Source organism: Lepisma saccharinum, chromosome 4 (assembly GCF_977018435.1).
Source record: "Lepisma saccharinum chromosome 4, izLepSacc3.1, whole genome shotgun sequence".
Lineage (NCBI taxonomy): Eukaryota > Metazoa > Arthropoda > Insecta > Zygentoma > Lepismatidae > Lepisma > Lepisma saccharinum.
In genome coordinates this window covers 35,891,620-35,917,202 of record NC_139232.1, presented here as the reverse complement: position 1 = coordinate 35,917,202, position 25,583 = coordinate 35,891,620, and the positions used below count along the sequence as shown (strand labels likewise).

The 25,583-nt window shown below is 37.2% G+C and overlaps 2 protein-coding genes across 5 annotated transcripts in view; one reads left to right on the top strand and one right to left on the bottom strand.

The window, feature by feature from the left end:
* Positions 1 to 25,583, top strand: part of LOC145986417 (centromere protein S-like) — a 710,010-nt gene that overhangs the window by 96,009 nt on the left and 588,418 nt on the right. The gene's annotated exons all lie outside the window — the stretch shown is intronic.
* Positions 1 to 25,583, bottom strand: part of LOC145986415 (multidrug resistance protein homolog 49-like) — a 137,128-nt gene that overhangs the window by 69,801 nt on the left and 41,744 nt on the right. For all 4 annotated transcript variants that reach the window (XR_014441591.1, XM_083120402.1, XM_083120403.1 and 1 more), the window contains 8 exons: positions 20,539 to 20,663; positions 18,253 to 18,442; positions 15,678 to 15,902; positions 12,630 to 12,755; positions 8,812 to 9,015; positions 7,479 to 7,649; positions 3,236 to 3,431; positions 1,353 to 1,498 (listed from right to left, as the gene is read on the bottom strand). Coding sequence is in view for 3 of the 4 variants with exons in the window: in XM_083120402.1 (XP_082976528.1) it covers positions 1,353 to 1,498; positions 3,236 to 3,431; positions 7,479 to 7,649; positions 8,812 to 9,015; positions 12,630 to 12,755; positions 15,678 to 15,902; positions 18,253 to 18,442; positions 20,539 to 20,663 (1,383 nt within the window). In the remaining variant the exon portion in view is untranslated. The remainder of the gene's footprint in view (positions 1 to 1,352; positions 1,499 to 3,235; positions 3,432 to 7,478; positions 7,650 to 8,811; positions 9,016 to 12,629; positions 12,756 to 15,677; positions 15,903 to 18,252; positions 18,443 to 20,538; positions 20,664 to 25,583) is intronic.

Here is a 25,583-nt window from a genome sequence, read left to right as displayed (position 1 = left end):
GCTGTCACAATTTTAAAGTTTGGCCTTTGTCCCTTTGTGGTGCTATAGCATAGGGAAACACCTCATAACAGGTTTATTTGGACTCAGTCTTGCTCAGTGATGCCACATTAATATGATCCAAGTTTCAAGTTAACCACTAGTTGGAAAAAGTGAAATTCATGAAAATTGAAAGTATTAGTGGATATAAATATTGAAGGTCTATATACAATTATTATGTTTGAATCAAATCTTAAATAAAGTGAAAAATTTCAGATATAATATCAAAAGAACTACAATATATATTTAAATTACTTGCAAGTGTGCTAGGGATATTGTAAAGAAAATACACAGGGTTCCTTATTTTAATAGTGCTGTAGTTTTAACTGTTAATAAGTCAACAATAATAATGTCCCTGTGAAATAAATTAATTTCCATGGCTATGCAGTCTCCCCCTTCCCCTGCATATTAGTCTGCTATTCTTCATAGTCCAGACTTGTCCATGCATTTAATACAGCCAAACATGTCAATGGATGTCATATTTGATGACATTAAGAATGATCTCAGTGTTCAAATAATGTTATGTCGTTGATGGTGTTGACAGGAAATATACACCTCCAAAAGTTCTCTGACCACCCTGAAATATTTCTAAGTGAAGTTCAGAAATCTTCAATATTGCAACGTAGCTTTTGAGCAGCAGCAACGAATAGCCAACTTTATTATGGGCCCCTTTACTATACAAGAAACACAGTGACGTAAGATTTACATTCTTGCTTATCACATGAAGTCAGAAATTATATTCATCCACCATATTAACAGTCTGGTTCCAATTTTAACATACAGAATCGCAAATATTCTCTAATATTATTCTTCATATTTAAGTTTTGTGTTTTGTTCTCTGTTAATGTGGTGGATGAATGTAATTTCTGACTAAATGTGATAAGCAAGAATGTAAATCTTACATCACTGTGTTTCTTGTGTAGTGAAGGGGCCCATAATAAAGTTGGATACTTCCTACTGCTGCTCAGGAGCTACATTGCCACATTAACGATTTCTGGACTTAAAAATGTTTCAGGGTGGTCAGGTAACTTTTGGAGAAGTGTACATACATTTACAGATATCAAATCTCAAAGAAACTTGAATTTAGTGTGTGACTGTACTTACAAGTTATGCTATATGTATAATATACCAGAAAAATCTTAAGTAAAGTTACAGATTACGATTGTGCATGATTGTTTCGTTGACTGTTAAAAGTAACCATGTGATCGAAATATCCCATTGTGTAATATTACCCAAGCAAGGAACATTAAATAAGAGTTAGCATATTTTAACATCGATTGATTCATTTCTTACAATGTGAGTGATATGTGACTTACTTCTTTGATATCTTCCAGCTGAGGTTGTATTTTGTCTTTTGTCAATCTATGCCTAAATTCTTTCTCAGATTCAGTACTTGAAGCACTTCTTAATCTTCTGTTAGCACTCTCTCTTTTAGGAATATCTTCTCCACCTTCTTCATTGCCTTTGAATCAAAATGTCTACTATATGAAACATTGTCAAATATCTCAACTTCTTATGTGAGGAAAAGTAATTCATATGTCTGCATTTTAAAATAATATCTTGTCATTTTTCCTCATGACTTTGCTCCTCTAAAGCAGTGGCATATGCTGAGTTGGGCTATTCCACCATACTATAATGTTCAAATTGAAAAGAATAGTGTGTAGAAAATAAAGGTGGGAGGCCAGCTTTTCCAATTGGTTCCGATAGTCAATATGAGTTTTTACACACACTATCAGAATCGATTGGTCTATTGGAACCAATTCACCAATTGGAACTGATTGGTCAATTGTAATGAATTGGTTTCCATTGGAAAGTATTTTATTGTTTTCAATATATTGCTTATGAAAAATTCTTATCTATGCATCTGTAAATGCAATGAGAAATCATATAAAACAACTAAAGTAAATCTCTGGTAAAGCGTGTGGAATTTGTAACTTAGAGAAAACTTTCACATACAAAAATTTTTCAAATATATCAACACATTTTTAACTTTGTAGCTTAATTGTGTTTAACACACTTACAGAAAATCAAACACATGCTGCTTCAGTCATAAATTCACATGTTGTTCTTCCTTTATACTTATGAAAACAGCAACAAATTAGGTTAAACTGACCCACAACTCTTGAAGAAGTGATAAAGAAACAAAACACTGTGGAGATTGACTTAGCTGATCAAAAGATTGCTCATTTTTCCAATTACATTACATATATACATACAAGAATAACCATGGAAATTCCATATTGGAAAAAATAGGAACTACTATGAACATTTATATTCCAACTACTAGCTGCTTTAATGTTGAGTTGGTTCTTCTTTGAACTTTAGTAGTATGCATTAGAATTCAGAAGAAATTCAGTTCAAATGGCCTGTTTTTCCCAATGAACTTCTAAATCACAGGAAATGTGGTATCAACAATTAAACTACCTATATTCAGAGTCAATAAGTTAATTTATAACATATTTATTCTACAATATATACAAACTTACAATTGGATACAATTCACCAATTGAGATTCCGATTGAAACCAATACATTTCGATAGGCCTCTGATAGAATCCAATTCATTCCAATTGAAACCAATCCAATCCAATTGAAATTTCAATTGAAACCAATAGAAGATTCCAGCTGCGAGGGCTCATCCTCATTCACGTTTTGTGATAAGAATTGCTATTAGAAACTACAAAATAAAAATAATATTATTGTTATTACAGTATGCACCAAAATATACAGTACTGAAATGAAAAGATGAACAAACGTTTCAGTACTGTATATTTTGGCGCATACTGTATTTATGTTAATCCATACTCATAAAGAAGAAAACATCAATCAAATGAAGAAATGAAACTATATTGGTGGAATGGCTAAATAAGGAAACAATATTAAAAATGTACGATTATTGATTTGTGAATTTGTCTACCTTTGGAAAACAATATGAATATTAAAATTTACATGGTAATATTTAAGACTATGTATCACCTAGTTATGTTATTACAATAATTTTAATTTGCACTTATGAGCTTGTATCTGCCTGCATGCATTTACTCAACTGTTATAAAATGTGGGAATGAAATGAGAGGTAAAATCCTCTCCCTTTCTATTCAGTCTGGCAAGAAACTATGGTAGCTGGACACACTGTTGACTTCTGCGACCAGCAGGTGGACATTGATTGCATGATAGAAGGAAGTAGTAGATTAGCATACCTTGCGATTCATCCAAATCATCTTCAGCTTTTACTTGAGCCATTATGAGATCATAGTAATGCCCCTGAAGATCCATTAATTCCTCATGTGTTCCTTGTTCCACCATATTTCCTTTTGACAGTACGATTATGTTATCAGCAGATCTAATGGTGGATAATCTGTGAGCTACAACAATTGTTGTTCTACCTTGGCTGGCCTACAATAATAATATTACAAACATTAGCAAAGTCCATAATATCTCATGTCACTGGCTGGGTCTCCTCAATGGCATAGTGGTAACGGGTAACATTGCCACCTTTAATAAAGGGGTCCCAGGTTTGATTGCCGGTGAAGGCACATAATGGTTCAGATCCCACTGTAAACTGTAGATGCAGTCCAAATTAGCTTATCTGTGCATATTTGGACTTAAAAAAATTAAAGGTGTTTCAGAATTATTGCTTCATGTCACCATGGCGTATGATTTCCAAATCAAAAACAATCAGATAAAACTGCTCACAGAGTAGGAAATGGTAAATCAGAATGCTAAATGATGTAGCATATAAAATATTCAGGCTACAATCGTTTTATATCATTGTAAGTGTTCTCCAGTATTTTTAGTGCTGAACACTACCGATCTCTTGACATTGCTTTAACTAATATTGGATAGTTGTATTTAAAGGTAGATATTTTCCATATTGCATTCTGTAATTATACTACGAGGGTCACTATTTATATTTTGAGCCTAACAATGAAAAAACAGGAATTTGGCATTGAAAACTGCTTTATTGTTTTTCGAAGTATTATCCTTTACGGTCAATACACTTTTGCATTCGTTCGAACCATTTGTCAAAGCAGTTTTTCCAATCTTCTTGAGACACCTCCATAATATGGTTTTTGAACGCATCAACGGCATCTTCCGCTGACGAAAATCGTTGTCCACCCAATTTATTCTTGACATTCGGGAACAACAAGAAGTCATTGGGTGCCAAATCATGAATGTACGGCGGATGATCCATCAATTCCATTTTTTGACTGTTCATGAAGTCAGTTGTTAGACGAGATGTGTGACAGCTGGCATTGTCTTGATGAAGAATGATCCGATGGCGTTTGTTTATTTTCCGTATTTGACCGAAGACCTCTGGCAAACAAATTGGTGTGTACCATTCAGAGTTGACCGTTCTAAGTTCCTCTAAAGGCACAGTTGCCACATGACCAGTTTTCCCGAAAAAACAGGCGACCATTTGTTTCGATGTGCTTCGAGCGCGAACAACTTTTGTTGGATTGTGTTCATCTTGAAACACCCATACAGTCGACTGCTGTTTACGTTCCGGCTCATATGCATATATCCATGATTCGTCACCTGTTACAATCTTATATACGTCTTTTGAAGCACCACGATTGTATTTATTGAGCATTTGTTTGCACCAATTGACGCGAGCGTCTTTTTGAGTTTTTGTCAAATTGTGTGGGATCCAACGAGAACATACCTTTCTCACAGCTAAATGATCATGTAATATTTTATATATGCTGGTGGAACTAATGCCTATGGTTGCCTCAATCTCACAGTATGTCACATGACGATCTTGCAGTATTAGGTTTTGCACAGCATCAATGTTTTCTTGAACAACAACTGATTTTGGACGACCTTCGCGAATCTCGTCGGTGAACGAATTGCGGCCACGATTAAATTCGTTATACCAGCGTTTCATAGTGGCAAAGGATGGGGCTTCATCGCCAAATGTGGAAGTAAGTTGATCGATGCACTCTTGTCTTGATAATCCACGTCGAAAATCGTAAAAAATCATCGCACGAAAATGTTCACAAGTTAATTCCATTTTATTGTTGTCGCGCAATCTCCAAGGCAACATAAACAACACAAATGAAGCTATTGACAAAAAATTTGAAGTACGTTATGGTCAATAATGCAGACGATTCTGTGCAAACGTCATATCGCTCCTAACTTCAATCAGTGTTGCCAAGGCTCAAAATATAAATAGTGGCCCTCGTATGTTGTAAAAACAGGCTTTGATTCAAAAACCAAAGTTAGCACATTACCTTCTCTTGAGCTATTTATACTACAGGCCATCACCAAAAATTAGCACAACTGCGTTTCTGCTCCACTATGAATTATGCGATCTTCCGGCAACTGGACGATACAGGAAACAATTTATTTTGTTCCAAGCCTGTGAACCGGACAAGAGCAATGGTGGAGCCATGCCCCATACAGGGTGGATAAAAATCAAGATTTTTATTAAATCATGCTAAACATTCAATTTTTAAGAGTGGTGCTATTTTTTTTTTGTGATGGACTGTATGTATATTGTCCCTTTGTCTATAATGGGCTTGGCCCAAGCCTTCACATGGACTGACTTTACTCAACACATGACCAAGAGCAATGTCTCACTGGGTACACCCTTTCATGACTTCTGTTTGGATCTTTTGTGCTACGTTCAGCACAGAAAGCTGGCTGGCATTTACTGACTCAACATTTTTTTCCAGCTCTTGACACATATTCTTACATATTAAATTTAAGCTCGTTAACAGCATGAACACAGTGGCCTCCCCGATGGTGCAGGGGTTGCGTCGTTGCCTTGTAGTGAAGGGGTCCTGGGTTCAATACCCAGTGGAGGCACATAGTGGTTCGGATTCCACTTTAAACTGTAGATCCACTCAAAATTAGCTTTACTGTGCACAAAGTGGACTTTAAACACCAATTCAGTCAATCAACAGCATGAACACAAGAATGATAAAACATAAGAAAGAGCAAAGGGACAGTGTAGAAGAAAGTTCTACACTGCCATAGTTCTTCGACACTAGTGCCTTTTCTCCTGGACCACCTCTCTTTCGATTATAAGGTTTAGATTGGCCTGGAAAAGTCAAGGGAATGGAATTATGAGTATAAAGATTATGGAAAACTCTGGTTTTTTCCGTTTAAAAAAATGATACAAAGCTCAAAATGTGAAAGAATTGAAAAAACATTTTACACATATAGTACTTGTAAATACTCCGTTTTTGCAAAAAGAAATGTCTTGCAACTTGAATCATTTTTTACATGCATCCACTCCAATACACAGGAGCCTTTTGGTTTCTTTTAATTTTCTCATCATGTTATAGACATTTGCATATTAAATTATATATGTGTTATTTTCAACAAAATGTTAGCACCACAAAAGATATACATTTTCATCTTTTTTTTTAGAAAATGTTCAAGGAAGAAACACATGAATATTTTCACAAGCAATGCTTCTATTTACATTTTTTTGTGCACAATCCAGAATGGTAATTATCATAAATGAATAAAAAACAAAATGATTAACAAAAATTTGCACAGCAAATAAAAGTGAATTTTCGGACAATATCTTCGCCTGCTGAAGTATGTATGGAAAACTTTTGAAACTTGAAATGCTTTTCCTCGGAAATTGCTGGCTATTCCGATTTTGTTTTTTCAAAATTGGGGGATAGGTGTTACATATCCCAAGGAGTAGTATTTTGTTGTGCTTCCCTCCAAATTTGGTCTATCTAGCATCCATACAGTGGATTCTAGAAATGAAATTCTGGAAACTGTTCCCATAACCTGGCAACACTGCCACTCTTATACATTATTATTTTTTCCCCAAGAAGTATCAGTCTATTTCCAACACTACTTTTGCAAATGCACCATTGGTACATACTACATTTTTTTAAATTCACTATGGTCCATTGTAGTGACTACAGGGGCATACCGAATACCAATTTATTTGTTAAGTTTTTCTCCTTAAATCAAATGTCATTATTGGGAAATATGTATAAATTTCACCTCCTCTAAAAGCCCTGCCATTCCGAAAAGAAAGAGGAAGCTATTTTATCTATCTACAACAATTAGATCTCAAGCTATGATTATTTTTTCAGTGCTTGAAAAATGTTCATCCTGGGAGGCTAGAGACAAGACTTCCATTAATGGTTAAGCCAGATTTTTTAAAAAATTAAATAAAGCTAAGTCTTTAAATTTTTATACGTGTAGACCCACCTACAGGGTGTCTGCAGACAAGAGAACAATTTCTTAGAAATGCATCCAATTTTATTCAACATGGACTCAAACATAACCATTTGTGGAATTTTGAGAGTTTTCGGGGTTTGGTGGTTTCTTAAAGTACCAACAAATCGAATTTGGCAGAAAGGAAGCCTGACTCGTACCTAACTCACAGTAAAAGTCAGGATGAATTGTTGCACACAATTGAGAAATATTTTTACTTTGATGAGAAGAAGAAACTTGATAAAACTTTACCTTATTTAGCGCACTTTGAACAATCGCTTCACTGTTTGTATCTAAGGCTGATGTGGCTTCATCTAAAAGCAATATAGCAGGCTTCCTTACCAATGCTCTTGCAATGGCTATTCTTTGTTTTTGTCCACCTGATAATTGGGCACCACGTTCACCGACCATGGTGTCATATTTCTGAAATGAGATGATTTTGAAGGACGTTATTAACAATTTGTTCCAGTTGTGAAATATTTCTATGAATTAATTTGAGAAGAATCAGGTTTAGCGATTGAAATGTCTAATAGACATGCATCATTTTCAAGTGCTAAAAAGATAACAATACATGCATACTCAGTTTTTCTCTGGATTCACGGGTTTTTCAGTACCACTTGGTAAAACCTAGATTCCTCGGTTTAGAATAGTCAGGTTGCTGTGATGTTAAGAAGTGACATGTGTAGTGAGCAAATCTTCTCTTAGAAATGGCATCATCATGTAACACACATGACATAATAAGAGACTACAGATATAGAAATTAATTATATTACTTTGAACATGTACAATCTTAACCAGCAATCACAGCTGTTTTCTTCTAAGGCTCTTTTCAAAAATAAAAAAGTAAATTAATTTATTCTGCAGTAACCACATTCAAATCTACTTTCAGTTTATGATCACTTGATAGGGTCCCAGGTTCTGTACCTGGTGCAGGCACATTGTGGTACGGATTCCACGTTAAACTGTATTTCCAGTCCCAATTATCCTTTCTGTGCATAAAGTGGTAAAAGCTCTAAAACAGACAATGGATAAAGTACTAAGGAATGCAATAACGGTATTTTTATGGCTGGGCCAGTACTTCGTTAAATCAATATCAGTGGAGATACTCCTTCCGATTCCCATTGTTGTTGACACTTGAAAATTGTAACAATTCAAACCAATTCAGAATATTTTTTTAAATGTAGACTTTTTTTTCTCTCTAGGGAACTATAGTATATCAATCTAACAGAATTTTCCTTTAAATATTCATAATTTTACATTTCTCACCAAAATGTACAGTATTTGCAAAAGTAATGAAAATTAGGAATTTTCAGGATATTTAGACTCCGTGAAAGTATCAAATGGCATGTTTTGCAGACTCCTCCAGACATTCGGACTCCGGAAAGCACTGGCTACTATCAGAGATTGAATTTGTGCTGATATTTTCCAACACTGATACCACTACATCAGCCCAGTCCTAATATTTTTCTGTTGTGTTCATAACAACACTCAACAAGCTAATTGTTTCAAGGGTAATTTTTCTTTCTCATTCATTTTTGTCAGTTTTAACAATAATGACATATTATAGAATATTTGGAAATCTAACCTGAGGTAATCTCATAATAAATCCATGAGCATTAGCTTCTTTTGCAGCTCTTTCAATTTCTTCTTTGGTTGCATCACTTTTTCCGTATCTTATATTCTCTGCTATTGTAGTTCCAAAGAGAACAGGCTCCTGTCCAACAACACCAATTTGACTTCGAAGCCAGGATAATTTAAGTTTTCTGATATCTATTCCATCCAATTTGATCTGTATTTATAATATAAAAGTAAATTGTTTTATTTATTTTAACCCGTTTCTGCCCATTGTCGACATTTGTCGACGTAACATTCAGGCAGCTCTGAAACAGAAATAATTATCGGTGTGAGCAGTACAGCATTTTATGTAGTGTTGGTTGGTGTCACCGCGTACGATGACACCAGCCACTCCCCTCCTGCTGTCTTGTGGGGTGTATTGTGTATGGAGTTTTCCAGGCGAGCAGAAGGTGCAATGTCGCTCTGTAACAAGTAAGTGCATTTCTGTTTGTTATTAAATTACTTTTCCTTAGTAAGTCAATAATAAGCTTCTAAAAACATGTCGTTTTAATAATGTTGAGTGAGTTTCATGTTATTCATTGAAGAGCATGGTAATATTTTGACAGTTTTTTGTGTCGACATTTGTCGACAATGGTCACGGAAGGGAGCAGCTGTTCCAGAGTGCATGGCATTTGCACTTTCACTTCTCGAGTTGATAACAATGTTGTTCTGATAGCAAATATGCAATTATGTGCTCGCCTAAGGGTGAAGGGTCGTGGGAACTGGCGAAAGAAACCAATAGAATATACGATAGGAAGAAACTCTTATGTACAAGTGTAAAACAGCCACTCTGATATAGAACACTCTTTTTTCATAAAGCTGTAACATTTTTTTCTTTTGGTTTCAGTTTGACGGTGGAGGAGATAGCTTCCGTTTTAGAAGAATATGAGGAATATGAAGGTATTTTGGCGGCTAAAGTGTACATGGAACATCCAGAAAATGCAGTAGTGAGTGATGGGGACAGCGATGGAGAGGACCCGTCAGGTGATCTGAACAGCTTATCAGGCAATCAGCTTCGAGTAACAGCAGAGCTGGTGTTTACGAAAATAACAGAAGAATGAATGTTGCAGTCTAGATCTGGTGACGCTGAGACCTGGAATCAGGAGATAGGTGATTTAGATTTCCGGTCAGAAGATCCTAATTTATGTTCCACGAGTGTTGCTGATACAGCAGAGGAACCAAATATCAATGACAATGAAGACTCTATTCATAACCAGATGTACAGTGACCAATTGGAAAACTTGACATACCAGAAAGGGTCTCAGACAGAAAATACAAAACTATCTGCAAAAAAGCCTAATTGAAAGGAAGGTGATATTCCAGATAGGTCCCAAAGGGAATTCCAACGCCCACCATTTCTTGACAGAGATTTCACACCTGTAGATTTGTTTCAGATGTTTTTTGACGATGACGTTATAGAATTCATCGCTAACTGTATAGTACAATATGCTAAAGAAAACAGGAACATGTCTTTTACTTTGACGAATGATGAACTCCGTCTGTTCTTTGCCATCCTTTTCCTGTCAGGTTATAATGTTCTTCCCCAAACCAGAATGTACTGGGAAATAGCGGAAGACGTCCATCATGATGCGGTGTCAAAAGCTAGGTCCAGAAACCGGTTTGAAGAAATTTTGAGAAATTTACAACTTTGTAACAGTTCTGAAATAAATAAAAGGGACAGGTTTAGCAAGATAAGGCCAGTGTGGTGTATGTTAAATGAGCGCTGGCTTAACTACTTCCCTGGGGATCCATACCTTTCCGTAGACGAATCCATGGTTCCATATTTTGGGCATCACGGTGCTAAACAGCACATACATGGTAAGCTGATAGCGTTCGGTTACAAAGTGTGGGCAGTAGCTACCAGAAGTGGCTATCTCATTCAAGGAGAACCTTACCATGGTGCTTCAACAGGGAAGATGACTGGTGTTGGTGAATCAGTGGTTATGGACCTTATATTGGAACTACCACAGGAAATACTGTTGGTTCTTACATTTGACAATTTCTTTTCTTCAGTTCGCTTGCTAGAATACCTGAGAGAAAAAGGACATCTTGCAACGGGAACAAAATGAAATAACAGGGTTGAACGAGCAACGCTACCAGATCCAAAACAATTTAAAAAGCTTCTTCGAGGCAGCCACTCTTAAGTGTCAGATCAAAAAAGTGGTATTACATTAGTTCGGTACAATGACAACAGTGTCGTAACTGTAATTTCTACAGCTTGTGGTACGGACCCAATCTGCAAAGTTAAAAGGTGGTCAAGTGCACACAAAAAGCATATGTTTGTCCCTCAACCAGCTTGTGTTGTCATGTACAATACATTCATGGGGGGAGTTGATTGACTTGACCAAAATATTGCATCATATTGCATTAATATCAGAAATAAGAAGTGGTACTGGCCAATGATTGCCTACATACTTAACGTTACAATGAATAACGCATGGCAATTATATCACTTAACTTATAAAGTGTCTTCAGAAAACCTGGACTTGCTGGGATTCACGAGATATGTTGTCAGGGCATACTTAGTTATGTACACGAAACAGCATCCTGCAGCCAGTAGGCCAGCAATGAAAGTTCACAAACGGGTACCTGATGAAGTACGTTTTTCTGGCCACGGACACTACCTTCAAACATGTGTGACGTAAGTTCTGTGTTCTGGGTTCTGCGGAAAAGCTACATGTAAAGAAGTGTCAGATATGTCAAGTTGGCTGCCATGTGAATTGCAGCGAGGCGTTTCATACAAGGTAAAGAAAAAGAAACAACAATTTTGAGGGAAAGAACTAAGATATTTTCATTATTTCTATGAGAAAATCCTTATTATTTGCTGGATTGGACGATATTGTGTATCTGTTGAGTTCAAGTGTAAGAAAACCATTTATATTTATGTCATTAGATAATAAATACAAGATAATAAAACACGATGTATATTTTTTCTATTAATTTTTGATTATGCCTTTCATGCCCATTGTCGACATGCTATAGGGAATCCATACTGGGGTAACTTGTGACCATTGTCGACATCTGTTTTCTCACAAACTATACACTAAAAAATAAAAAAAACATCATTTCAGGTACTTATTTAAGTTCTAAATAAGTAAATATCAAATATAAATGCAAGTACTCAGAAAAAAAATAATTTGGGTAGAAACGGGTTAAAGACTAAGTATACACTTAAGAAGAAACCTTATACTTGCATTAGGATATTGTTGGTTTGAGATCTGTCAAAGTCAGCAATTTGTGCACAAAAGCCAGTCATATAGTGACAATACCTTTCAACCTAAATAAATTTAATGAGATAATCAAACTGTTTAGAATATTTTCATCTAATGATTTTGCTATCAATTACAAGAACACACTTAGGAGTATTAGAATAGCTTGCTGTGAAGCCAGGGGTTTGAGGTTTGAATCCTCCTAAGTTAGTTAGGCATTGACATTTCATTGTAGTTGTTTCTTCATCCATTTAATCAATTCACCATTCATCCTCACTATCACGATTAACCAAGAGAAGTAGTAAAGCAATGCTAACTTAGTGACTTAGTGACTTAATCTCGCCACAGAGGTTCCTGAGTTTGAGTGTCAGCCTGGGTATGGGTATTCTTTGTGAATGTCCCTTTATCAGTCTTATCTAATCATCACTCATCCTCATTTTTGTGATTAGCCAATAGTGGCAATTCAATTGAATAAAATGTAAGTGAAAGCACAAGTCTTTTGAAAAGAAGTATTTATGCAGCAAATGAAAAATCCTTGATTTCTACCCTATCATATGCATGTATTACAAAATTTACTCACGGAACCTTGAAGCGGATCATAAAATCTTTGTATCAACTGAATGCATGTTGACTTTCCACAGCCAGAACTACCAACCAAGGCTACTGTTTGGCCTTTGTTTACTTTTATATCAAGTCCTTGAAGAATCTGAAAATTAAATATAAATGTATGAGACAATGATATTCCCAAACCCTAGTATTGCTTATATAGAGGGATGTGAAGCAAGAAATCCCTAACTTGTGTCTCCCATGTAGGAGTCAGATCCCCTACCAACTGGAAAACTGCAGATCTTTAATGGTTTGGGCTCTTCATGTGGCATTGATATATACAGGGTGAGGCAAAAAGATGTTAACACTGTATGGGAGACTAAATTTTTTTTTATTTTTTTTGTTTTTTGCACATTAAACCATGGCGGCCCGATATTCCATTGAGGAACGAAGGAAGATAGCTGCCTGGATGGAGGTCTTCCAGTCCCCACTCATCGTACAAGAAAAATTCAAGGCCTGGACCGGACGGGATGCACCATCGCACCTTACAATTTGGTAGGATCTATGAGAAGTTTGTCCGGACGGAAGAGAATATCATCTGCGTCCAGGAAGCGATGTTAGCCAGTCCAACCAGTCCACGTGCAGACTTTCTCCAGAAACTAACATTTCGCAAAGGTCACTGATTAGAATTTTGCATCGTGACTTAGGAATGAAGCCATACCACTTGCAGATTGTGCAGCAGCTCACAAACGCGGACAAGCAAGCACATGTGAAGGCTGCAGAAATTCTCTTGGAAATGGTGAACATTGAGCCTGACAATCTGTTCATGTTTTCTGACAAAGCAACATTCCACATCAGCGGTCGTGTGAACAAGCACAACTGTATCATATGGGCGACTGAGCACCCGAAGGAAGTTCGAGAGCACATGCGGGATTCCCCTAAGGTGAACGTTTGGTGTGCCGTGAGAAAATTTGGAGGGATTTGACCGTTCTTTTTTTAAGAACAGAGCGTCAGGGGAGAGAATTGCCTTGCCATGCTCAGCACGTTCATGGAGGAGAACGTACCACTTGCCATTCTCCAGCGAGGATACTTTCAGCAAGACGGTGTCCTTGCCCATTACAGTCTGCAGGTTCGGGATTACCTGAACGACACGTTCGGTAAATGCTGGATTGGTAGAGGTGGCCCTCTCCAATGGCCAGCACCTTCACCCGACCTGAAGCCATGCGATTTTTGGCTGTGGGGCATGGTCAAGGATCGGGTCTACGCCAGCAAACCTCGCAACCTAGACAACCTGATACACTGCATCACTCACGTCATCGCTGGAATTCCTGCCAAAATGGCCTAGAGGGCCTTACAAACAACAATGAACAGACTCAATGAGTGCATTGATAGGGATGGGTGCCAAATTGAAACCCTGTAACCAAATCCCTGCTTGTAATTGAAAGTGATTAAACACCCATTTATTGTTAACATCTTTTTGTCTCACCCTGTATATATATATATACAGGGTGACAATTAATGAATTATATGAAATAAAATGGAAATTAGTGACAAACCACGTAGTACACAAACTGTATTGCACATGTAAACGGCACTACAGACATTCGGATTTAGGTTATGACATGTTCGATATGTCTGCCATCTCTGGCGATGATGTGGGCCAGACGAACAGAAAAATTCTGCATGACCCGCTGAAGTGTCGAAACATCGATGCTGTCGATGACCTCCTGAATGGCAGTTTTCAGCTCGGCAATGGTTTTGGGGTTATTTCTGTACACCTTGTCCTTAACATAGCCCCACAAAAATGAGTCACATGTGTTCAGATCCGGGGAATATGGCGGCCGAGCGAGTCCCCTTCCAGTGGCTTCTGGGTACCCCAGAGCCAGAATGCGGTCCCCAAAATACTCCTCCAGGACGTCAAACACTCTCATGGTCCGATGGGGTCGAGCTCCATCTTGCATGAACCTCATCTTGTCGAAATCAGGTCACTTTGGATAATGGGTATAAAATCATTTTCCAAAACCGTCACGTATCGTGCAGTAGTCACCGTGCCGTCAAGGAATATCGCACCGATTATTCCATGACTGGACATTGCACACCACACCGTCACCCGTTGAGGGTGGCGAGACTTCTCGATTGCGAAATGCGGATTCTCAGTCCCCCAAATGCACCAATTTTGCTTATTGACGAACCCATCCAAATGAAAGTGGGCTTCGTCGCTAAACCAAACCATATTCACATCAAATTCCTGGTCGTCAATTCTCTGGACAATAGTGTTGACGAAAAACAACCGCTGTTCCATGGCCACGGTGCTTAATGGCTGATGGGTTTGAATTGTGTATGGGAAGAGATGCACGTCTTCAACAACAATTTGTCGCAGGGTCTCCCGGTTGATTCCCACCTGTTGTGCAGCTCGTCTGATCGATTTCCGTGGGCTGGTTTGAAACACAGCGCGTGTCTTCCCTGTGGCCAGCCATGCAGTTTGGACGTCATCACGCGAACCATTCAGAAATTATAACTGTTTTATTTCATATAGTTCATTAATTGTCACCCTGTATATTGTTTTGTATACTCTGTCATTATCTGTAAGTATTTCATATTAATCTTGTGGTGCCTTTAATGTACCATATGTTTTGCCACCTGAGTTTGATTGCTTCCTTTTTCATGAGGATTGCTATACAACAATGGGGAAATTCCACAGGAATTGGCCCTGGTGCATATAAATAACAGTTAATGAATCTGGACATTATTCTTGTTTTTAATTGCATTAAGACATGTACTGTACATATAATTTTCATACTTTGCCAACAAAATTTATCATCTGTAGTTGATATACTTCATAGACAAATGGAGTCAAACTTTTCAACATTCTTAAAGCATCACACACATAATACATTTTCATTGGTGCTTTTCATGCACTCAGATTATGTCATCCTATTTAAGCTTTTTCATTTCTTAGAAACCATAAGGTACTTCATAATTCTATGGAGTAAGTTTTTTGTGAATATTTTGATCCAATTGCATAGAACCGTGCATTTTATGTGTGAATGTGTCATACCTAATGCCTCAATGTTTGCCTTACCTTAACATCAGGCCGAGAGGGATAATCAAAATCAATATCTTCAAATGTAATTGTCCCAGTTACACTTTTTAGTGTCTCCCCTTCATCAGATAGGTTATCTATTTGTGGTATTCTATCAATGACAGAAAATATAGTAGCTGCAGAAGCTCTGGCTGTACTAAATGCTTCCATGTAAGGTGATGCTTGGCCTATGTTTAGTGCCCCTGTTAATACGCCGAAGAATATCTGTATGAGAAATCAATTATATTTTTTTTATTAATTTTATGCTACTGTGTGGATTTAATATTACCCTTAAGAATGAATTAGTATAATAAGTCATGGAACATCATAAACAAGTAATTTTAAAATATTCTAATAATAGAGTACGTGGTCTGTTAGGAAAGTAATGAGACTGATTTTCTGTAAATGATGAATTTTATTATTTTTACAAATCAAGGTTATCCCCTTCAAAATAGTTCCCTTGGGCAACTACACAGCGATGGAGGTGTTGTTTCCATTGTTCGTAGCAGTGCTGGAAGGCTTCTGCTGGAATACCTTTTAGCTCGTCGGTTATGCTCTTCTGGATACTATCCAAAGTATCAAAATGGCATCCTTTCAAGTGGTTTTTGAGCAAGGGGAATAAAAAAAAGTCACAGGGACTGAGATGATCCATGATTCATCACCTGTGATCACGCAACTGAAGAATTCTGGCTCCCTGTCAAGGCGGTCCATAAGATCAAGACACACATCCGTCCGATGTATTTTCTGCTCAGGCGTGAGGTTCTTTGGAACAATCTTGGCGCACACTTTTCTCATGTCCAAATCTTGCGTTAAGATTTCATGGACGGTACACACATTCAAATTTAACTCACTACTGATCATTCTCACCGTTAATCGATTATCTGACCTCACAAGAGACCTCACTCTTTCCACATTGTCATCCATTTTTGAGGTTAAAGGTCTTCCCGCACGAGATTCGTCTTCCACTTGTTCTCGGCCTTCTAAAAATGACTTGTGCTATCTGAACACTTGTTCCCTAGATAGTGTATGTTCTCCATAAGCCCTTTGTAACTTTTCATAAGTCACAGTAGCGGATTCGCCAAGCTTAACACAAAATTTGATGGCACAACGTTGTTCAAACTTTTGCCAGTCCATTTTCGGAACGCACCTCACAAACACAACTTCATTTCAGACGCTCTCAACAATCGTGTAGCAACTGTAGCAAGTTGAAACTTGTACTGAGTCAACAGCAAGCGTTCACCTACCTGCCGTGTGAAGGTGGGGGCAGCAACGTTGCTGGTTCATGCACAGTTTTACAAGTCTCATTCCTTTCCTAACAGACCACGTAATTTAATATAATGCAGTGTTAAGTATATCTATCTACTGTTAGACGGGCTAAGCATTGAAAATTGTAAGTTTTGATTGTATTATAAAAAATACCAGATTCAATAATAATATTAAAACCTTTACCATAGTTAACTTTCTGTTTAAATTTAGTTTCTGTGCTGTCATACATCAATCTGTTTGTTTACTTTCATCTGATATACTACTAATATATTACTAATATATTTGACCACATAACAGTTGCAATGTATGAACATAAGCATTTTCTGAACTTCAAGTGAGTATCTGATTTACAGTTTTTAATTTAACTTCACTATCAAAAGAGCAAGAAATGAGTGTATTAGCTAACAAGTTTCAAAAATACCAGTACAATTATTTTAGCTTGCAGTCCTTGAGTCATGTAAATACCCAACAAGAGGAAATCTGAATACAGTACAGAATCCCACAACCCCTCCATGAGCATCTCCTTTACTTTACTTTACACTATAAAGTAGCATGCACATGTATAATTATTTCACCCTGTTTCATCTATTTCTTAAACTCTCTCAATACTGTTAATAAGAATTGCCATCATTAAATAATGTGATTGATAATCAAAACATACGTAATTGTTGTAGATTATTTACAGGTTTCACACTATTATTTTTGATGACATTTCAAATGCAATAGTCAAATACTAGGGAACATGCCTACGAGGGCCATTCATACTGTAAAGAACGTTTCATGGTTCAAATATATTTATTTGAGCATTCTTAAACATTATACACCACTTCCGGACACTTGCTGCATTTATAACACCTTTGCCATTGATTGCAACAAATATCTAATGCATGTTACTTGGTCTAACGTTTTTCGTATGGAAAAAAAATCGTGGCATGCACCTCACAGCCGGCAAGATTTGCAATCAGTGCGTTCATTGTTACTTCTCATTACACACACCACATGAATAGGTTGGCAGAACTAACTGCACCAGCCAAGTATCTTCATTTCACTGAACACAGCAAACTAATGATGAGCTGGAGCAAAACATCTGCATGTGCTGTATGTACAGATTTTCTTTGCTTTTCAAATGGCCTACGTCATCATCATCATCATTTACAGTTTCCTGCCTCTGGCCTATGTATTTAAAGAAAATAACAAAATCTTTAAAATTTTTGGTTTCCTGCTTATCCAAAACCTAACCTAACCTAATCATATGATATTTGTAATGTAATAAAACCATAATCTGTGGATGCAAAATAGTTTTGCTTACAATTGCTAGAACTCCTGGTGTATATTCAGGGTCTTCTGTACCACGTTCTTCTAGAATTAAAGTTACTCCATACCAGAATGCTAAAGAATAGCTGGCATAAGTGATGAACCACATGACTCCACCACCTATTCCAGATATAAGCCCTCTCTTCATCCCAGTTTTTTTTGCTTCTTCAAGATTTTTGTTATACCTGGAACAGTATATATTAGTTTTCAAACTTAAAAAAATGCACACTATGATTACAATATTGAATGTACTCAAGTGTAGAATGTAAAAAAGATGTTACTATTCCAATGTTACAATATTATTGTGGCTGAGCTAATATCACTTTGAACTGTTATTAGTGCAGATACCAATACTTGAACATGTAGCAACTTAAATTTGTTTAGAATTAATAAATGTATTATGTTGTTATTTTATTTTGTTGAATCACAATATTGAGAATGAACGATGATTAGATTAAATCAATAAAGACCCATGCTAAGGCTGGGTACAGTACCCCACGCCCCTGCTTGTGTAAGATAATGAAGTGTGGTTAAGTGGTTAATCATGTGTGACGATATTCGCCTGCAGTTTGTGATGCAGGGGATATTTTCCAACCTGTGCACGTGTTCGTTATGTTGGACGTTCGTTGTGTGAAGCATTCGTTATGTGAGGCACCATTGTATTTAACAGCTGTAATTTAATTACAAATCATGCTTTACCACATCATGATTTTGCCCAGAATTAATGAAAAGTTCTAAACTTTGTGTGTAAATACCAGTATATTTAGATTCACCAAAAGTGTGGGTTAGCATTTTGAGTACCTTACAGAACAAAAGTATATAAAGAATGGAAAGAATGAATGATCAGCACAACATTCTGTGTATTGGCTCAGTTATTTTATATAATTTTATTGCTAGTAATGCAATTAGTTCATTAATCAGAGCTGTAGTCTAAATATTTGCCCATTTCCAACTTCAATCAGGTGCCGTCTCTACGAGAGACCAATGGCAGCCTTCCGTTCCTGGACATCCTCATCACACGCAAACTGGACTGGACCTTAGGACACAGCGTATACAGGAAACCGACTCACAGTGACCTATACCTTAATGCCAAGAGTTTTCACCATCCAGCGCAGCGGTCAACCGTGCTCTCTACGTTGTTTCACCGGCCCATCTCCATCAGTGACACAGAGCACCTTCATGATGAAATAAGACACTTCTGCACAGCTTTCAGACAGAAAGGATACATTGAAGGGATCATCAACAAGACACCAGAGCGAGTAATGCACAACAAGAACAACCAACAAACAAACCCGGAACCACCAGACAAAATCAAGAAGAGAAGAAAATAGCCGTTATCCCATACACTGGAAACCTCTTCGCAGTCATCAACCACATTCTGTCAAAACACAACATTAAAACGATCCACAAACCACCACAGAAAGTCAGAAGCTGACTTCGAAACCCTGAAGACGACAGAAGACACCCTGGGTTTACTGTAAAGCCTACATCGGACAAATGGGGAGAACAATCGAACAACGCTGCAAAGAACATGCCAGCTACATCAAGAATTTTCATCCAGAAAAATGAGGGTTAGCAGAACATTCCATCCAAGAGGGCCATAGAATCGACTTCACAACCACCAAGATCATCAATAAGTCATCCAATTACTCGGATAGAATCATCACAGAAGCAATAGCCATCCACGAGGAAATTGAAAACCTCAACAGAGACACGGGCGTAGAACTGGACCCAGTCTGGGTAGTGATAGTCAACTGGGAGCGAGGATGTTGTAGAGACGGCACCTGATTGGCCCGCCATCTACACCAAACCCCTCCCACATCAAATACCATACCCTAACTATTCTCTGCACTTCACCCTGAAGCTCTCAAAAGCTCAGAAGTCTATCTGTTAATCACCTGGCTGATGTCCGGAGAAAACTTCTTTTTCATTCTAATTGCTCATTCAAAATATGATTCTCATTGGAGATCTGATTTCATTTCATTACTCCTCTTCATGCATGATGTGCACTGCGGATATTGTTGTTTTTCTTAGACAAATGTCATGCACCTGTAAATTTTTACATAATTTTTTAAACCTAACCATTTTATCCTGTTTCATCTATGAAAAATTACCCCTTTAGTGAAGCTACTCGTGAAGAACGTGATAATTTGTTCCAACAAAAGTTGAGCAACAAGATGATCTAAACAACATCATTGAATGTAATAATTAAATATGCCATGTGAAATGTGGTAGTACAGATGATTACAAAACTACTTTGTAATTTGATTCAAATACCAACCTTTCAACCTCCTTATCTTGTCCTTCAAAGGCAACTACTGTTCTTATTGCACTGAGAACTTCTTCGGCAATTGATCCAGACTTTGCATAGGCCTGTAGTTCTCTTTCTGTCAGGGATGTTTGGACCTGAAACAATCGGTTATATGAAGGAGACAAAGGATGAGTTTCATTCAGTATGTGTGTCAACCAGTGTTGTATTTTGAGGATATTATTCCATGAGATATTAAATTATTATTCATTATGAGTTATACGAGCATTTAGCCATTGACTTCAGTTCTTGTAACTGGTTAAGTGCAATTAAATGTAGTTAGATTCAATGCGTACATGTTAACATGTACAATATTTTAGTAAATCAAAAGAGAAAGTGTAAAGTGGAGTGTTTGCTATTTGCATGTAAACCACAAGATGTTGCCAGGGACAGCATAGTCGTTACATGTTATCGATTCGTATGAAGTAACATTTCATTGGTTTAGATCATAGGTTAAACCAAGGTTATTAGAAGTATAGGTTGGGCCAATCCGTTGTTTACTCGTAATGACGAAACGACGGTAAGAGGTGAATTTATCCATGAAATGAATTCCAAATCTATGCGCTAGTGTTGCACTATGCAGATAGGAAAACCATACCAGAAACTGAACACACGAAATCAAGTACACAAATGAGCATTTCCACCCATTTACATTTTGTGGCTTTAGATAAATTGAAAATAAATATCGATAGGTACTTATTGTTATGCGGGACAGAATATTATTGATCGGAACGGATTTTTTTTTTTTTTAAATCCCGTCATTCGGGAAATATTCGCAATTTCTCGACTAGTCGGGAAATTTTCCGACACTCTGGAAATTTCAAATTCTACACGTCATTTTCACCTTAAGTGATTGTCTTTGCATTTCTGGAATGAAAACTAACAATTTCCGATAAGTTCCAGGCACTTGCAATGTAGGAAAGAAAAGAATTAATACCGTTTTGAAATGACCATTCGGAATTTCCTGACTGCTCGGGATCCAGAAAAGTAGGGAAGTCATTTGCTGAAGTCGGGATCGGGACAGAATTTTTCTTTCCGATCCCGGTCCCGACTTTTCTAGATACCGCACACCACTTGTTATTATTTATTACAAGATACATCTTCCAAGTACGTTGAACATAATGTACTGTGTATACCAGAAAAGACAAGTTCAAATGAGCATTTATGTACACTATATTTAAGCCCCTATCACACAGAACTGGATTTCTAGTAGGAACGCTCTAGTTGATGCTGGATGTGGCTACCCATTTGCTAGTTTTCGCCTCACACGGTACTTGTTACATCGAACTTGTCGATAGTCTTTCATTCCCATAATGGCGGCCGCGCGAGATGTAAACAACGTATCACTTCACACTTTTAAAATACAATAACTATTCAACGGAGAGGAATATCGCTTCGTATTAAATGGTTTTAGGTAGAGAAGAACGGCGCTGATAAAATACATACTTTACAACGTTTACTATACACGTATGGAAGAATATTTTAGCTTTTTCAATTGTAAACATGCCCTTCGTGCTGTATGCACTCGGAAACCACAGACAAAAAAGGCTACTTTGCAGACTCACAGATTATCTGCACATGGCCAAACTTTGCTCTGATTGGCTGTTCCACAGAATCTAGTCGAAGAAGTTAGTAGCAATTAGAACATGTCCTATTCCTCAAAACCAGTCAAGCAGTCAGTCAGGCTGCCATAATTTCTACCTAGAAAGTCAGTTCATCGCCAACTAGGGCATTCCAACTAGAAATCTAGTTCCGTGTGATAGGGGCTTTACACTAGGCTATGCACTTGTATTTTTTTCTTCAGTGCACAACATGTTTTCGCAAATATATCAAAGTCTGCCTAACATGAAATGTAATATTGTATAACTTTGCTTTCACGCAAACTTGTCATAAAGTAATATTTCATTCTCACAGGCAGTGGCGTGCCCAAGCGGGAGTTGGTGGGGGTTATAACCCTTCCCGTTGGCCCAGTATTCCTAAAAAGAAAGAACATCAAATGTAGGAAAAGATGGCAAAATGAGGGATGACTACCAAAAATAGTGTACGTAACCCATCCCTTTCGAAAATCCTGGGCACGCCACTGCAGTCTCAGGTTAACATGAAAGGGCAGATTTTTTCCACCTTTCGATTTGTAATTTCTGCAGTAGAAACCAAGTGTGGCTTCTTAACGATGTGTAAAATGATTAATACAACTTTCGTGTCGGTATTTTATAAGCACAAAATATACATGAAGTTTTGTTCAAAGCTAAGTTGCGTTACTGCGAAAACGTAATTAGATTTTGATCAGCTTAATGGTTTAATTTTTGCTTTGTAACTTGGCCATAAAGCAGAATTCAGTTGCAGAAGTATTGTATTTTTTAATATCGCTTATACGTTCTATGAAATAAATGTTAATGTGTCTGTAATGGTCTTACATAGTAGTATACATTTTTTAAGAATACTTCAGTGAATTGAACACGTTGCCACAAATATTTAAAATACTATTACTAATTTGTATAATACATTTTAAACTTCTGCTCTATAGAATCCTTCAAAATGTCACCAGTATTTTTTTCATATAATCAAAAGAACATCACGTTATGAATCTCCTGCATGTGATTGCAGAGTAATCAAACGCACGCCAAATTATCTATTCTTCCATTGCACGTTCAGGAACAAACACACACACACCCTTTTTAACAGACTACACAGAGCCAAGATACCATTTCCTGTATCATACACTCTCTGTTTTCGTCTCCCCCCACCCCCTCGTGGTTTAAAAGATATCATAACAATATGTAAATCTCTTTTGTGATCTACACTGAACTTTTGTTAAAGTTTCATTGACATGTGAAAAGGAAATTTAGAGATCCTTCTTCCTTACGATTTCTAAACAACTGAAGAGTGTGGTGAACGTGAAACTACTTATTGTTCGCAACAACGATATGTATTATACAACTGGTCTCTAATCAAAAACCCTATTACATCACAGTAAGTGATTTTTAAGACAATTCAGTAGTCACTTTAAAACCACTGAGTGCCACATGGTGGGAAATCAGATTCGATGCCTTAACTTTGTTGAGATGTCAAATGGGAGAGGTCTAGGATGCGCTCCTTCAAATAATTGGCGACAATAAAACTGTCCAAATGGTCGCATATGAGGCTCGGTGTATTGCAAACTAGTTGTTTGCCTTTACATTTCTTTGCTCACTAGTTATATGGTACGTATGACTTCTTATTCCACGTTTTGAAAAAAGCAGGAGTGATGAAAATTTCAAAGTTTCTTAGACGCCACTTGGCAGCTTGGTAGGACTTCCCTCCCTCCACTCGTGGAGGCGTCGGGGGGGGGGGGGGCGACCTTTGAGTCCAGGTTGATGAATTGGCATCGAATTTAAATATAGATGATCCAAAGATAGGCAACACTTTACAGGGCCGAAATCGAAAGGAGAAGCAGTTTCAGTATGATGAAACTGTTGAAGATCCACTAAAGCAGTACAAAGTTGATTTTTATTACCAGACCATAGACGATTATTTTAGCTCTAAGAGAAAGGTTTTAGCAGCTTAAACATCATAGTGAATTTTCAATTTCTTTTATGATATTAGTAAGCTTAAAGACATGCAATCTTATCTTTAAAACTCCCGGAATGTTAACACATGAAAGCTACTAAACTCTGGTGCAACCTATCTTGACAGTGACGTAGTAACAGCATTGCAAACTTCCATCGTTGATACTTTCACTGTCTGCACTAAGAAAAAAGACAAACAAGGGAAAGAATTTCAATAGTTTGAAATGCAAGGGAAGGAAGTCCAACATGTCGCAATGCGAGGTTTCTTTTAGAATGGAATCATGTAAAATAAAGAGCAATTAAAACGAGCACGATGTATAAATACAAGAAAATGAACGGAATCGGATAATGAATACGAGATGGCAATGCACCTTTGAACGTAAAGTTCGCAAGGCTTGAGCACAAAAATATAGTTCCTTAATGAAAACGCGTTACAGCGTATACAGAGCATATAAATGTGTTAAAAATATTAGATACTTAAAAACTTGTTGAAATGTAGAGTGTGCGGCACGATTATTTTGTTACAAGTCGAAGTTAAAATTATATATACTGCTCAGCAAAGAAGAAAAAAACCTCGGAAAATATGGGAACTAAAATCCACCCCCACTTGTTTCTGTCGTGGTGAACGGCAGGAGACCAGAATCTGGGGGAAATTCTCCTCTTCCTCTGCTCTCAAATGGCACGCTGTTGCCACGATGCCTCACAGCTGTTCTCTGACAGATGAAATTCTGGCGGACCTGCCGCAAAACGCGTGTGTTCAGGATGGCGCGATCAGTGGTTGAAGAAGTATGGATAGCGTTCGTGACGATTCCAGATTTAAATAATTAATGACAATAAAATCTATTGCCATGGTTGTGATTCTTACTATGCAATAGTAAATATTACCATCTAAGAAACAGATTTTATCTTCAATTTAATTATTAATTATAATTATATCCTTAGAGACAGTGGCGGCGATTGGGTTTACCAGGTCAGAGGCGCTAACTTGTTTCGCCTTTACTTTTCGCAAGACCTTTTCCATTCTTCTTTGGGAAAGTTCTGAAATTCTTCTCTTGCAGCTTCCAGTACTCTGCCCAACTTACAATCCACATTTTATGATGCAATACGACCCTTTATGATACCCCAAACATACTCAATAGGGTTTAGATCGCAATGATAAGGTGGAAGACGAAGTACGGTGTGGCCGTTTTCTGCTGCAAGAGTGTCGACCCGATATTGCGGGGGCTTTTTGTTGGTTTTGATTAGCTGATATAACTAATATATAATACTATATAATATATAATACTATATAATCCTAAGTCAATGCAAATAATGTTGCGAAGAGTTTCACTATTACCCTGAAAATTAATTTCTTTCTTTAATTTCGAAAGCACTTTTTTTTACTGTTGGCACTTCATGTTCAACCGTATAAAAATTACCAATAGTTCTTCTAATCAAACACTTGTCAAAGTCGTCTTCAACAATTCTATGCTT